This window comes from Colossoma macropomum, unplaced genomic scaffold (genome assembly GCF_904425465.1).
Source record: "Colossoma macropomum unplaced genomic scaffold, Colossoma_macropomum, whole genome shotgun sequence".
Taxonomy (NCBI): Eukaryota; Metazoa; Chordata; class Actinopteri; order Characiformes; family Serrasalmidae; genus Colossoma; species Colossoma macropomum.
Window position 1 is genome coordinate 24,798,674 of NW_023494798.1, and position 15,928 is coordinate 24,814,601.

The 15,928-nt window shown below is 38.9% G+C and overlaps 1 protein-coding gene across 1 annotated transcript in view; it reads right to left on the minus strand.

The window, feature by feature from the left end:
- hipk3b (homeodomain interacting protein kinase 3b) overlaps positions 1–15,928 on the minus strand; it is a 44,185-nt gene that overhangs the window by 18,680 nt on the left and 9,577 nt on the right. The window contains 1 exon segment of the mRNA XM_036584631.1: positions 4,301–4,424. Coding sequence (XP_036440524.1) covers positions 4,301–4,424 — 124 coding nt within the window.

The following is a 15,928-nucleotide window of genomic DNA, read 5'->3' on the forward strand; positions in this document are numbered from 1 at the left end:
AGAAGACTTCTCATGATCCAAACAATCTCAAATACACATTCCACGATGTTGGGATCTGGGCTCTGGGGTGGACAGTCCAGCAGCTTTTTTATTTGAAATGTTCTTTTGACTTGACTTTCCTCTTCTTTATGCAAGTGCATTATCTTACAGCTAATCTATTCAAAAATAACTCCTGAAAGAACAACTTGTACTCATTATTTAAATGGTGGGGGCTCTGACTTTTGCACAGCACTGCAACGTCTCCTAACACAGGTATGTTATTAGCACAGTTCTTTTTGTTGCTGCTGCAACCGCAATTACATTCAGGATAAAAAGTCTTTTCCCTGTATCAATATCTTCATAGCTAGTTCTATTATTGCAGTTTTAAAGGCATGAAATGAATTTGTTTGTGATACCATGTAAAGCCTGCTTTGCATGTTTAAGTGACAGAAGCTAGAGGCTTGTTTTCATAGAAAGGTGTGTCAGTGAAGTAACTCCAGTATATAAGTATGATAGAGTCTGCTTGCAGGCCCAAACCTGTCCAGGAAGGGAGAAGAAACCACCAGACAGCAATGCCAGGCAGCACACGCCTCCAAATTCTCCCACATACCACATACACGTTCACCATATACCAACAGGCAACATCTTCAGAAGCTCATGCAGACACAAACACACAGTATAAACCATCAAATGCTTGTTTCCTTGTCCTCTGTTTGTCTATGATGACACATTCCTGTGGCCTAATAGCTGCTTACTGCACTGCTAAACCACTGCTGCAATGTTGAGTGAGGGTTCTACACTCAATATTAAAGCTGAGATGCTGCTGCTGGTGCAGTAGGCCGGGGTTCAGCTTCGCTATAAATACATTCTGCTGTGTGGTGTGGAACTGGACCCCCATGAAGGAGGAGCAAGTCAGAGGGGGTGCTAACTTGTAGGGGTGGGTAACGGCAGTCCCTCCCTGGCCAACAGTCTGACACTCCACACCTTCATAGGTCAGGGGCCCTGCTAGTAAGATAAGACTTCACGCATTAAATCAACACGTGATTACTAATGTGAGCTAAACACAACCAGGGAAATTGGGCTTTCAGTTTTGCGATGGGCAGGCTACAAAGACAATTTTAATTTAAGTGTCACCCAGCTAAAATATGAATAAAGATAGATTTCAACAGCCTAGATGAGCGTCTCAATGTCGATATCTTTGAAAAAGTGGATTTACATTTATAAACGCAAGCCCCATGTAGAGCAGAGTGCTAGAAACAATTACAGAAATGAACTAAGCCATCTTCAGACACACTTTTCAAGCAAATCTTCACTGTAAGAACAAAACTTCATATAGCGACAAAATGTATGTTAAGTTGAAACCCAATTTACCAACTAGCTACTCTAGAAAACAGACCAAAACAAGTATTTTTATTATCTAATTATATTTAACCATTTGTCTCAGTATTGCATTCTACTGAAACCTTGTATCTCCAAAATGGTAACTTTACAGGAAGATAAAAAAAAGTTCTTAACTTTATTGGACACTAAAAAAATTAATTAAAAGTAACTTCGGGCCATTTTCATTGGTCCCTTTGTTACAAAATCTTCAATATAAAGTGCAGCTGGTGCTTTAAAACAGTATAAAAAATGAAAAATGAAAAATCTGGATTACTAAAGATATGACAGCGATGATAAACTTTTTTAGGAATGTGGAGTTATCTACCCCAAAAGTACTAAACTGGGACAAGAGGTGGAGCAGAATGAATATGGCGCCTGGCATCAAAAATACCTAGACGTTCAGTCAGTGGTCTTAAGGGGGGCTTCATAGTATAATGCAGCTTGATATATGGGCATGGAGCAGGTGCTGTTCTGGATTGGCAGTGTTAAGACCTGATGGCTCCCCTTGGCATCCTTCAAAACCCCAACAGTCACACTGGTGGAGATCCATCACCCATCACCCATCGCCCAGCACCCACTTTTCTGCTCTCTTTCTCACTGGGCCACCCAGTCCTTCCAATGCAGGGGGGCTGCTAGAGCTAGTCTTTCCCAGCCTTGCCCGGAAACAGTGTTCTAATCTGGGCCTGTTGCTGCCCATCCCTCTCTCTCCCTCTCTCGCTCACACACTCATACCACGAGACACACACTGACACACAGAATGTCTCTCAAAGTCCCCAAAGAGTCTTCAGGGCCCCAGTTCTCAGCAGGAGAGAAGGAGTCACAAAGGAACTCACAGCAGAAAAGGCATTATGCTAATAGCAAATGCAGAAAATGTATGTACCACATACATACACTCCCTGACAAAACACAGATACACACCCCCATGATGAAGTCTTGGAGAGATGGCAGTACAAATTCTTCTGCAGACTGTTTGGGCTCGAGAGCACATACCACAGCTCAGTGCATAACAGATGACGTAGTGCAGAAGAACACAGAGATGTGTGAGAAATCACATCTGAGAGCAGACTTTCTGAAGGAAAGGCCACCAAGTTGAGTCTGACATACAGCAAGAAGCAGTGTGAGTCAAAAATCAGGGCTGTCACTGTAGACTGGATTAGTATTCAAGTATTTTAACAACTATTTTGACGTTTAACCGAGCAGTCAGAGGTCACACAATAAACATGAGCTTGACTGATCAATACCAAACCAAAACACTTTACTTGTAAACAGATAATGTAGAAAGTCTATAGAAAAGACTGCATTAAACAAATATACTTTGCCAGTATGTGTCTACATCTATATATAAATGGAAGTGCTCATACTATTTCTTACTGTAAGAGAAAGCAGAAGGAGCAGGGGTCGTCATTGTCTATTGCGTGCTGCCCCAGGCCACTACATTTGTGGCCACTAAAAAAAGCAGAGCCTGTTCACTTGACTTTTTTTTCCTTTTAACAAAACAAATCAAATCAGACAAGTTAAATTTTCAAACTTTCACAAGTTTCCACCATTAATAACAAAAACAACTACTTTTCACTCAAAGATCCAGAGCCTGTATGGTCAGACACAGAACTAAGAGCATCAAATTATTCCGCTGGAATTCATTCAGCTGTAGTGTTAATGTTAACACCACGATTAGTAATGTGACAACTTCTTTCTATTCTTTCTATAAGCTCCTCACAGTTCTTCTCGACCTATTGCTTTGGCTTGGTTAATAAAATATAGCTTTACTGTTAGTGACAGTGCTGACAATAAAAAAAAAAGAATTAAATGATGATTTCAAGGCGAAAAAAAAGAAAGTTCAGTGTGGAGTGGAAGAAAGAATTTGTGTGGCTCGATCCGGCTGAATATATTGTGAAAAATGAGGATTGCTTCACATTATTCCCTGGTTTTACTAGTACAATGAAAATATGGAGTGGATGTGGGGGACTCACAGCAACACTTGTTTTTGGTACTGAAGAATAATAAATTATGATAAATTGGCCTATATGCTACGTTTTTCTAGTATTTTATTGTTGCCCTGAGGTCTACTTCTAACAGGGGTGTCCAATCTTAACCGCAAAAGGCTGGTGTGGCTGCAGGTTTTTATTGCAACAAAGCAGGAGCATACTTGATTAGTTGTTTGAAGACTGAGACTGACTGATTAAAAGAGTGGAATCAGGTGTGCTCTGATTGTTTGAAACAAAATCCACATCAGCCCTTTGTGGATAAGACTGAACACTCCTAAACTTACAATATCTGAATGGGGTTATGTACCAGTCATAATTCATCTTCACCTGATCACTTCCAGCATCATGCCTTAGGCTGCTTTGGTTACTAAACCAGACAGACATATGTAAATAACTCCTCTTCTGATAACTGTCTTGTATTGTGTCTCACTGAAAAAGCAGTTTGTACTGAAACACACCTTATAACTTCAGTGTGAAAGGTCGGGGCTAAAATGCTGTAGGTGGAGTAGGTGAATGTGTGTAAATGATTTATTTTTTTGTGATGGGCTGTTTTTGCAACTTTCTAAATATGGAAGGTATGGACTGGGGAGTGATATATAAACTTCTTTTTTCTTTAAAAACGTGAGTGATGTGGGCCCTTTAATTGTAAATACAACATATTTACAACAAACGTTTCTATAATTCTGGCCACAAGATTCATTGGCTTGGTGGCCCAAGCGGCCAGTGCAAATTTTACCTCTGCCTACACCTGAACTGGAGAATTTGAAACGTGAATTAACAGCTAATCATTCCAGATTTATTAAAAAGGTAAAGTTTTAAAGTTTAAATGTAAATGTTTTTAACTGAGGAACTGTGAAGGCCCTAGTCCAAAGTTTCACTAGCATATTGTTGTTGTTAGAGGGAATGGAGGGGCAGCGCCAGTGAGGAGGCTAATCATCCGTGGGCTGAATAATTACCTGGTCATACTCCAGAGCCCCAGGGTAGAGGGGCCAGCCCAGGAAGAGCTCAGCTATCACACAGCCCAGCGACCACATGTCTATGGCTTCACAAAACGGCAGGCCCAGAATGATCTCCGGAGCCCTGTGGGGGAACAAACAAGAGGAACAAAGTTAGCCTTCCAAACATCCAGCCTCACAAGCACAACAACAACAACATTATTGTATGGCAACGAGACAGCACATGACATGGTAGGTGTGCTCCAGCGGGTTTAATGTAGTTTATTTCCACTGAACATGGTGGCATGACACAGCAGGGCTGTGGAGCACAACACAGAACAACGTCACTGTTGTATTCACAACAATGGCTGATTTACTTCGGCGTGACTCTACAGGCTCAATGGGTCAAGTGAAGCAGGGAACATGTTTAGAGGAAGGCAGAAGGACCTATGCTGTTTTAAGGTAGGACTGTTCTAGTAACATTAGAACTTGTGCCAAGGATTACCAAGGGCTACCATGGACAGTTGGACAGTTAGGTCTAACATTTATGCATAAGTGCAGTCACTGGCTGCTCCGAGGCAGGAAGCTCCGAGTGCTTAGTGCCAGATCACCGTGGTGATCCCGTTGAGCAGCATTACGGGTGTGCCACGTGACCCTGAGGGTGACGCAGCTCCACTCAGTGCTCATTTGAGTAAGTTGGCCTGACAGCTTGCTGTTACTCAGGTTACGCTGGTGTCTCGTTACAGCCGTAACAGCGGCTCTATATGGACCTCCTACGCAGCTCCATTAGCTGAAGAGGACGGCACCCTGAATTAGACTGAGAACACATGTGCACCGACACAAAGGATGAAACCCAGTAAGCCACAGCCTCCACTGTGTGGAAGGGAGAAGATAAAAGCGCAGCCCTCTTAGGTTTTAATAAATCCACATAACTGAGAGCCTGCTGCTGCGCACACACGTGGCCCACACTAGCTTCCAGCAGCTCCAGCAGCACAAGGGTGGGTTCCACAGCAACAACTATTCATCTGCTCCTCCTCTCAACAACAAGAGGGGGAATGTGTCATTTCTTAATATAAGGCAGTCTCTGGAGTAAGCAGTGAAAATGTCATCAGCCAGGAGTAATTACCAACAATGATGTCATGAGAGTCCACTGGGGCATTTTACATAAAAATAATAATAATGAATAAATAAAGTGAACATCTGAATCAAGTTTGGCTTTACAATGTTTATTTGGGATTTTAATAAACATTTAATGGAGTTTGAAACAATCCTCATAATCTAACAGAGCATAAAACAAAGCAGTAAATACATTAGGCAAGAACTAATATAATACAACAAATATTTCACTTCAAAGTTTCCTGACATCATCAAACCGAGCCTAAGCAAAGGAGTTGATGTAGCAACCATAATCAGACCGATAGTAAACACACAGCACGGGTGAAGGCCAGGAAGGTGTCACATTCCTGTTTTCTGGTGCTGTACTGTACTGTCCCTCACATTCTGAACATCACAGCGAAAGTTTCTCAAACAGAAAAACACACTGGGAGAGCCCTTGGGTATGAGGGACAGCAGAACACAGCAGCCTTCCCCTCTGACCTTTTTCAGAGTGATTTAGATAAGTTCTGTCCCAAGGACCAACTTATAAGTCTCAGATTCTAGAGTCAGTAAATATTTAGTCTCCAAACTGTATAAATGAATAAAACCCATGTAGTACATTTCTACCATTAATATCATTAGCAGCAACAGCAACATATCCAGTTTTACTGTGGTTTATTTCTCTAATAATCATGCTAAGTACTTCATACTTGACAAGATTTTTTTTTATTAACAGTTAAAGAGCTAAGCAGTCTCTCTTACGCCGTCAAAATACATACAAATATAATCAAAGCAATCAAAGAGACTGTGAAAAAGTGAACATCAGGTTGTGTTCTGTGATGAACCGACAGAACAAAAAATCTCTCATGTGGAGCAAATGTATTTTTGCGATTAATAAATCTGAAAACAAGCCGTCTGTGGCTGTTAGATGCATGAAAGTAATTCGATTTGTATAATTAACTTTAGGTTTCCCATTAATGTGTAGTGTGTAAGGTCCAAAATGAGCCCTGATATGTTTTGCTTCAGATCATTCTACGAGAGTGAGAGGTAGATCTCACCACCAGTCGTTGTGCTTTTTAAACTCTTCCAAACACAGAAAGGCTTTCCCTAACAAAACATTTGGCACTAAGATTTTTAATAGTAATATTTTTTAATAAGATTACATCAGTTATTTAAAACAAAAAAGACAATGTATATCTACAATAACAGTAGCTTTAGACTACTTAACATGGCTATGCTTTAGCAGTTTTATTATTTTAAGAAGCAATTTTCAGGCTGTTAAACACAATTTTTTAAACCTATAGCAAGAACTACCAAATTATACCACAAAGTACTGAACTACACTAATTTAGCTTGCAGGTTTCTGATCAGAAAGTATGTTTATTTTCTCCAATTAAAGCAGGCGCTGCAGGTAGTGCGGTGTTACAAAATAAGCTGCCGTGCTTATTTTAAAATAGCAAGACTAATTTAATAGAAAAATCTGAATGCAACAATGCAAATCAATGACGTTAACTGAGCAGAACCTAGGTGGATTTCCCATATCCCAGCATTTTACAGCTATAAAACTCCAAAAACTGCAGAGAAAAACATTATCTACACTATATCATAGGGGTTGACACCTACGCTAACTAGAGTATGCTTGCACATACAAAGAATGAACATTTCCGCCCAATGCCTGTCAAATAATACAGGATATAAATCTCGTTTGTCCTCTATATATCAGCGTGTTCTCCTCATGCTTTAAACTGAAAGAGAAAGAGAATAGAGGGGACAGTCAGAGTAAAAGAGAAACAGAGCCAAAAGAAAAGAAGCCCCCTCTATTTAATTTCCCGGAGAATTCCAAGGACAATCCCTCTGTCGCTCAAACACTGAACCAGCTCATTTAGTGCAGCAGGGACGAGACAATCTGCTGTATTTTTGTGGAAAATAACAGATCGCACCTACCACTTCTTTTGGAAAGGATTACAACAAGCTTTTTCCTTCAACACAACACAATTCAATGCAAGTCAAAATAAAATTATTCCACTTGAAGTATGTGTTCAATGAATTCTCTGAGCAAAAGCAAAAAATGTACTGCCTTTTGAATGAACATGAATTATTACATTTGAATATTTCACTTTGATCCATGGAGTCATCCTCCACTGCCATGTTTACTTAATAGAACACCAGCCATGATATATTTTCCACCATCACCAAGCTGGAGATATACAACACAACAGTCCCAGCAAAGCAGGGATTTAAAGTTCTCCAAGCACACAGCGAATGCTTTTCTGGAGCTGAAGTCCACTAATATAGGCAACGTCTCTCAGTATAGCCTGTTTGACTATTGACATTCATCTACCTTTAGGCGTCAATGGGGAATTCCAACCAATATTTTTTTTCGTTTTTCCCTTTACTGCCTTTCATCTACTGTTAGCAAAACCAAACTGCTTCATGCACTATGCAATTAACACTTCTTTCTACCAAAGCAAAGTCACCAATACAACTGAACTTCTGACTCGCTGGATGATGCAGCTGATGAGTCAACAGTAGACAGTAAAATTCCCTGTGTTTGTAAAGTAGGTTACTTAGAAATTCAAATGTACAAAATGAATCAAGAAAATGAAATGACATCCTTTTGAATTTCCCTTTAGGAAATCACTAAGTGGAGGCACACTTAAGCAGTTTATGTCACTAATGCCAACCAAAGTTTACTTCTATAGAGACTTGTTTTTCAGATTTTGCAAGAAGGAAAGTATTCTTTTATGCACTTGGATCAAGGCTATTAGAACAAGTACAGTCATTCCTAATTAAAACAGGCCATGAACCACCAACAGTCAATGATTCACCTTAATTTAAGTCCTAACAGAGACATGTCCAGTCTTGTCACACCAAGCACCTCTATACCATTGCATTTTACAGTCAAAATAAGGCTATAGCACAGAAGTCTTTCAACCTGCTTAGGGGTCAATCCATGTGAAATGACCAAAGGCCGCCAAACTCACTCTAAGATTTGCTTAAAATAATGTCACCATGCCATATAAGAGTGTTCAAAATTTTTTTACCCTCTTTAGTTTTTTGAGACAGACAAAGAGGCTTTAAAGCACAAACATGGACTAAATTTGTCTTAATGAGCCCATATATACTACTTTTACTGCATTTAATTTTTTTTCTCCTGAAATTCACTTACGACACTCGTGTACCACAAAGAGTCTTACATGACCATTTTCTATCCTCTCTTTATCCCTAATTAAACAAGCTTTAAAGACTGGCTGCCCTGCATTGTGCGTCATTCAGAAAGCGTTCCAGGTCGAAACACTCCTTATAACTTCAGTGTGGGTGTGCTGAGCTAAACTGATGTAGGCTGAATCCTAGATATATTTAAATGCAATGACTCATAAAAATCATTTTAAATGGGCTGTTTCTGGAGCATCATTACCATGTACGCACTCTAGAATGAACTGTATGTCTTGAAACTTTTACCACGTTTACACACCACATCAAATTTTATTTTAAATAAGTGATGAAGTTTTTCATGATATGAGCACATTAAAACGAGTGCTATAAAAAGGCACATATGTTGACAAGTCATTAAATTTGTGGTATTGGTGTAATCAATATTGTTATGTTAAAATATTGTTTTAAGGTGAGTTTAACTACCAAAACAGAAGACACAGATGTGCACATTTGCTATTGCATGGCTTCCAAACACAGCAAACATTATCTGTGCACTGGAGCTGCTTTGGTCTTAGCTTTTGGGAACTTTGACACTGAACTTTGACATTGAACTTTGACATTGAACTTTGACATTGAACTTTGACATTATTTCCTTAAAATATTAAGCATATCTGATGGTCAGAGATGGTCAGTCAGGAACTTTTTCTGAAATCTGGCAAGTTTAGGGAGATTTGCTATTATAACGTACAGAACACTGGCATGGAACCTGCAAAGCTTAAGAAAAGAGATTTACTGAGAATTCAAAAAGTTCATATTTCAAATTAAATAACTCAGTGCCAGCGAAATTCCTGGATCTGACTGAGATTTACAGCCCTGATAGCCTCGCAGAACCAGCTTAAATACAGCCCTGTACAGATTCCACCCTTGCCACACAAAGGTAACATAGCCTTTGAGGCAATGATATGTTTACCCAGCGGTACAACCATTGCTGTGTGAAGCCTTGTGTGTTGGTGCTGTATTACAGACAGGTTGGTACTGGATCAGGTTCAGATGTTGCTTTGGCACGTACTCCAAGACGGGAATTTCCTCCATGTCTGATCTTTTTCAAGTTGAGAAAACAAAAGTTACATAAACAGCGTACACTCATAGACATGGGTAAGAAAAACACATGTTGTTGCATAAGCAACATAATACAGCTACAGGTCAGAATATAAACAAGCTCTCACATCAGATTTAGGCAAAACATTAAGCAGCAAAGACACAGCAACATGTAAACAGTTTTCAAATGTTATTTGATTGAAAAATATTTAAAATAAGTGTAAAATACCGTACGCAAAATTCTGCAAGACTGGTGTCAAAGTAAGTGGCAAAATACACTCTTCCTGCTGCCAGCGTGAGCTTAAACAAGCATACAGAAACAAAGTGCTGAGCATGGCACTGGCACACTACAGCGTTCAAAATGAGCACAGGCAATTTGCCCAGACAGGGGATGGAAATGCCCTCTATCACAGACCACTAATCTAATGTAAGACTATCCCTCTGTACTAGGCACCAAAAACATGTGGACAAATGGAGATAACTGTACTTTTGTGATCAGACACTTTGCAGTGATGTTTGCTCATCCTCTTTGTCTTCTGGTAATATTAACGAGATGTTCTTCGCCTCCCATATAAGTATAAACGGTCCTGCAACATAACTTACTGTCAAACTACTTTCAGAACAAATAGAAAATAATGGCTGATAGTAATAGAGGAAAAAACTCATCGTAGTGAACTTGTGTATTCTTTCAAAGACACTTCATTAGAGTCATTTTGATCATTCGAATTTCTGTCTCAGAAGATTTGGAAAGAAAAGAAAGAATACCTTTTCTTTCACTGCAGATTTTAGCTACAATTGAATGGAGAAAAACTCTTGCTCATTAATGATTCCTTTTGTCTGATCTATTCCTTCTGATTGATCTATGATCATACTTTCCACTGCATGGTTGTTTCCAAAATTATATATTTGTAAGCAATAATATGGCATACGCAGGGCTGGGCGATATGATTATACGTGTAACACCACAATACTTAGGAACATTTTCTCGATATGCATCATGCATCACAATATTTTTTTTTTTCCCTGAAGTTTGATAACTGAGAAGAGACAAAAAAAGAATCCACATAAAAAAAAAAACAACTACTATCAAAACCTTATGAATTCAATGGATTTTTCATCAACATTTCACATAATGCACTGCATTAAATCCAATTCACAGGATTATCTATGCTCTGTAATGAAACATGCACTTGGTGCATAAATGTGTTTTTAAATGGTTTCTCTGCTTGTATTATCATGATTATATAGACTGAGGTTTGTAACAAATGTGTTACCATCGCTTTACCAGCTTTCTTAGCACATCCAAAAAAAGTGATTCCTGGATTACTACATAGCAGCTTAGTTAGGCACATCACAAATCAGCTTGATCACAGTCCAGTCAGCGAGGTTGTTCATATCTGAGCAGGTAAACCTGTGCATTTGTGTGTGAAGCTGTTAGCTTAAGCTACTTTTAATTCATGTCCTTATTAGCATCAGACTGATGTTATCTTACCGAGAAGGCTAACCCACCAGCAGCAGTTCTGGCTCACTCATGAAGCACTGAGGCAAGTTTAGAGGATAAATACACAATTCTAAGCAACCGAATCAGTGACTGGTGCCAGAGCGACATAATTTTTCTGATTATTAAAGTTCGAGTGGAAGCTTATTACTCTTGTTCTGCTTCGTCTAATCTACTCAAACATACAGATGGAGTCTGTAACGGAGACAGCGTACACTAGCTGTGTTCCAAGGCCTAGGCCGCAGTCGAGGTAGTGCGGGTCCTTGGTAGAACTGTCCTATGAAGACTTAGTAGCCTACTGGTCTCACAAATGGAACAGTCCTAACGAGGCTGCGTGTGAAAGAACTGGTGAGAGAAAATGGAGACTGCTGCATTGCGCCTGTTGCTTTTTCATTTCTTCACAGAAATGGAGATGTTCTTATGTAGTACTATAAATATACAAATACTTCTAAATAAAATATGATATATGGATGAATCATTTTGCACTTTATAATGTAACGAAGATGAATTCAAGTACATGAATAACTTACATTGTAACTGTAAGAACTGGGGGTAACCAAAGGCCTGGAAGGATATGTACTTGTAATCACTCAGAACGTAGGTTGCATTTCTAGGCTGTATATGAAGGGTCTTTCATTGTGGAACGGCCTGCTACGACATAGCGGCCAAGAAATGCAGCCTAGGCTTTGGAGGGCAGCTAGTGTAGTGGGGGAAGGGGCAGGGTATTAGAAAAAGGGCAGTGAGGGGGCCATTAAAATGTGCACAATCGTGCATATTCATAGATCTTCCCATTTTTAAAAGAGTGTAAAGGGTTACAGGGTGTACAGCTCACATTATACAATGTACCAGAAGACAGGGAATCATTTAACTTCACAGACAACAGTATCTAACTGATGATACAACAAGGTCAGCATGATGTAGCATGAAAAATCTAACGACTGTATTAGCTGCTGAAAAGCAAGAGATGCTATGCACACACTTCCTGCTGGTAACCCAAGGTTTATAGTACACCAGCATGCAGTTATGTTCTTTTCCCTCTATTGTTCTACAAATTGCTCTGGAATTCTATGTGACAACACTGCAGGAAGTATAACGAGACAAAAAGCAATAAAGAACGGATCCCGCGGATTGAAGTCAATGAGAGCTTCCCTAGCTGACTTGTGGGAAGGAAAAGAAGGGGTTCATCACCCTCTGCTCACATCTGTTTTGCTGATATCCAACAGAGGAGGAAACATCAAGTTCAAAGCAGTTAACCGGAGGAACAAAGTGCCACCTTCCATTTTGGGGTGATCAAAGTAACCGGTCAACTAGATTTTGCAGTCAACTACCTCATTATATGTGAATACTAGTATTTTTAAAAACATGTTTTGAGATCAGATTCTCCAAGATACTCTCAGTTTCTACTGCAGTAAAATTTCCTAACAGCCTTACTGAATAGCTTTAGTGGAAACCATAGCAATTCATAGAAAGTAATTCAACAAGATTAACAGATATAAAGAAAACTGGACTCTTTACAATCGTGCAAGACCTGGCAGACCCCCAAAACTGTCACCATCAGATGAACAGAACCTTTTTTTTTTTTTAGAGAGAGGTGAAAATAAACTCTACTCTTGCTTAAAATCTGAGAAAATCCACAGGTGTTTCTGTTCATCCTTCCACTGTGAGGAGATAACTCAATGGTATGAGTCTGAAAGGATGTGTAAGTGTCAAGAAGCTGTTATTGAGGAAAAGCAAAAACAAAGAAAATTAATCAAAGAAGCTGCTAATCTACTCAGTCCAGACGTCAACACCACTCAATCTGTCTGGGGTATTTGAATCGTGAGAAGCAGAAAATTGAACCAAATTCTAAGACTGAACTTCAGAGGTGTAGCAAGACCAAGTCTCCTGAAAAGACTGCAAGTCATAATAAAGGCAAAGGGGTAGTTTTTGGGGCTTCAGTTTAATTTTCTGTTAAACATGTTATCTGCTTTTTCCTCCAAAACTATGAAAATGACTAACTTAGTGGCCATTTTGACTAGAAATTAAAAAAAGACACAGTAGTGTATATTTTTATGATACACTGCAACTGAATAATTAGCCTACTTGATATAGCTGCCTTTGTCTTTTTGCAAAAGTCTGAAGGAAGATAATGCTATTTCTAAATGTAAGCAAAAACTAAGGATGTTGAAACCTCAAGAGAGAAACTACCACTTCCGTTTTTCTTCTGAAAGCCAGCAAAGTGACAAGAGACCGTCTCTTACTGCCTGCTGTCTAAAATCACAGACTGTTGAGCAAAACTGTGACATCAGCTGTTCAAAAAAAGTCCCCACAACATTCTGTTCTAGTTCCACAGAGAATAGGAACCCAAGCTCACGCACACGTGTACACAATGACCAACAGAGTGTAGTGGACTCCTTTCAACCATTCCTTTCTACTTCCCGCTTTCCATACCACATCCACACCCTTATATTATCCTCTAAGTCTAGAGCATTAAAGTAACTCAGCCTCTCTCTCCTCAATATGGAACTCATTTTACCAAACTAAATCGTATATACACAAGCAAAGCAAAAGCATTCACACAGCATCTGTGGCATGACAAGAAATTACTAGGTAAATGGTAATCTCAATCACTTATTTCCAATTAAAAAAAATAATAATAATAAAAAATAAAGGGTCCCCTTTACGCATGTGAGCCAAAAGCATTCAACTTACAGAAATACTTACAGAGAGACAGATATTTCCCTTTAAAGCAGTTTTATATTTGGTTTGAACAGATTTTAGGGTCCAAGCCATAAAAACACAAGCATAGACAAGAGCATAGATCACCACCTTAACTATGCATTTATGAAGCGCAGTGAGATTAAGAGTTAAATCTCTAAAGATGATAGCTGGTAATGCTATCTACATCATAATGTTTAGATCACTGAAATGCTGAGCTTTCAAATGACTAATCAGGTTATTGGCATTGAAAGTCTTTAGTGTGGTTCTGCTGTAATGTACCTCAGCTATCTCAGGATGCTGTCTTCTGCTGAAACTGACAGTCTCTCACACCACTGACAGTTTCAATCTGCAGTATCAGATTGTGACTATACATATGACTATATAAGTGTCAGGATATGTTCAGGCAAAAATGTGGCACCGAATTACAACCCGTAATTAACAGCTGTCATTCCAATATTGGACTGATAAAAGTAATTACATTTTCCCCATTCATCTGCAAATAATAAATAATATAAACATGCTCATATATGCAAAAGCAAGTCACGTCTGAATATTTGTTTTCTAGGTATTTAGACTTAAAGTACGTTGCTTACCAAACCAAAAGGTCAACGTGTATGAAATCTGAGACCCCACATCTATTATAAATAGAGGCTACGTGGCCCATCATGTGTGCGCCACTGGCTGCAATTTGCTGTGTTTTGCTTGGACCCTTGATGAACATTAACTACAATGTAACATGCAGACAGCCGCTAGGCTCTCACAGCAGTTACAATATCCCATTAACAAAATCAATTTCAGACAAAAACAAAGTGGACAGTTGACTGTATTGGATGTGAACAATAATAAATTTCACATTAACATTTTGGTCACTGCTTAAAAGCTATTAAAGAAAGAAATGTGAATATGCGAAAAAGAAACCACTTTACCACTCAAAAACATCAGTAAGAAGATCTCATTTCTGACTGGTCTATGAAAATAATATAATGTATCTGCGAGTTGTCTAAATAATGACTGTGAACTGCTGTTGTACTGTGAAGGGATTCTCTGTCTGAATTCAATGGACACTCCTTCCACCCACCAAAATAAGAGACTCCTAAAATGTACACATTTCATGTGAATGACAAATCCATCCTTTAAAGTCACGAGCACCAAATAAAAGCTGATATTTCTAATGAGAGCACTGGTTAAATTACTTTGCAGCAACGATAAAAGCTGTCATGAAATTAGGAATTAATAAAAGTAAAGAAAAAAAAATTATTTCTTTATACAGAACAAATTGCAATAATACACTGTACACACTGAAATACGTTTTTACCAAATAAATTAAATTTAAACACCTTTTTGGCTGTGAGTTGGTTGCTCCTGAACTGATTCGCTGTTTATTTTCCATGCATCCATTTTCTCACGAGTGCGAGCCTTGTGAACCTCAGTGCTAAATTTTGTCAGCAACATAAGTGGGTGATTCCAGCACGTTTAAAAGAATGAAAGAATAGGTCGAATAAATTACAGAGTAAATCTAAATCAGGGAAACGTAGGATAAAATCTGTTAAAAGTATATATACAAAACTGAAACCAGACACAAAAGCCCACACAAATTTGGAAAATGATGACCGAACCAGATGTAAGCAGTTGGGTCTTGTTGGATTGACAAATATTTCACGCTGATATTAAATGCATGGCTCATTCTTGAAAAGAACCCAAGTGTCACCAGATCATCCATATAAATTGTTTTAATTGTCTGATTCTTCTGTGCTCCACCAACTCAAGCCTAACTTTTAAAGTACAGCATCACAACCAACTCTGACATGGTGTTTAGTATTTGCGCAAGGCCACAGTCTTAAAAGCCATATAAAAAGGTTATATGAGTTCAGGCTATGGACACCCCTCTTTGGACCAAGAGGCTTTCAACAGTTACTACCTGGCTTTGAGACTGACCACACTCGACCATATGCATTATTGATGTTTATGAACACAGCAACGTGGCTGCTCAAGCTTGTTTTAACATGCCTTATCAGGTAGTGACGTTATGGAACTAGGCAATGAGTCAATTCTCTTGGCTAGAACAGACAGCATTTGTTCAAAGTGTCTCTAAACAAACATCA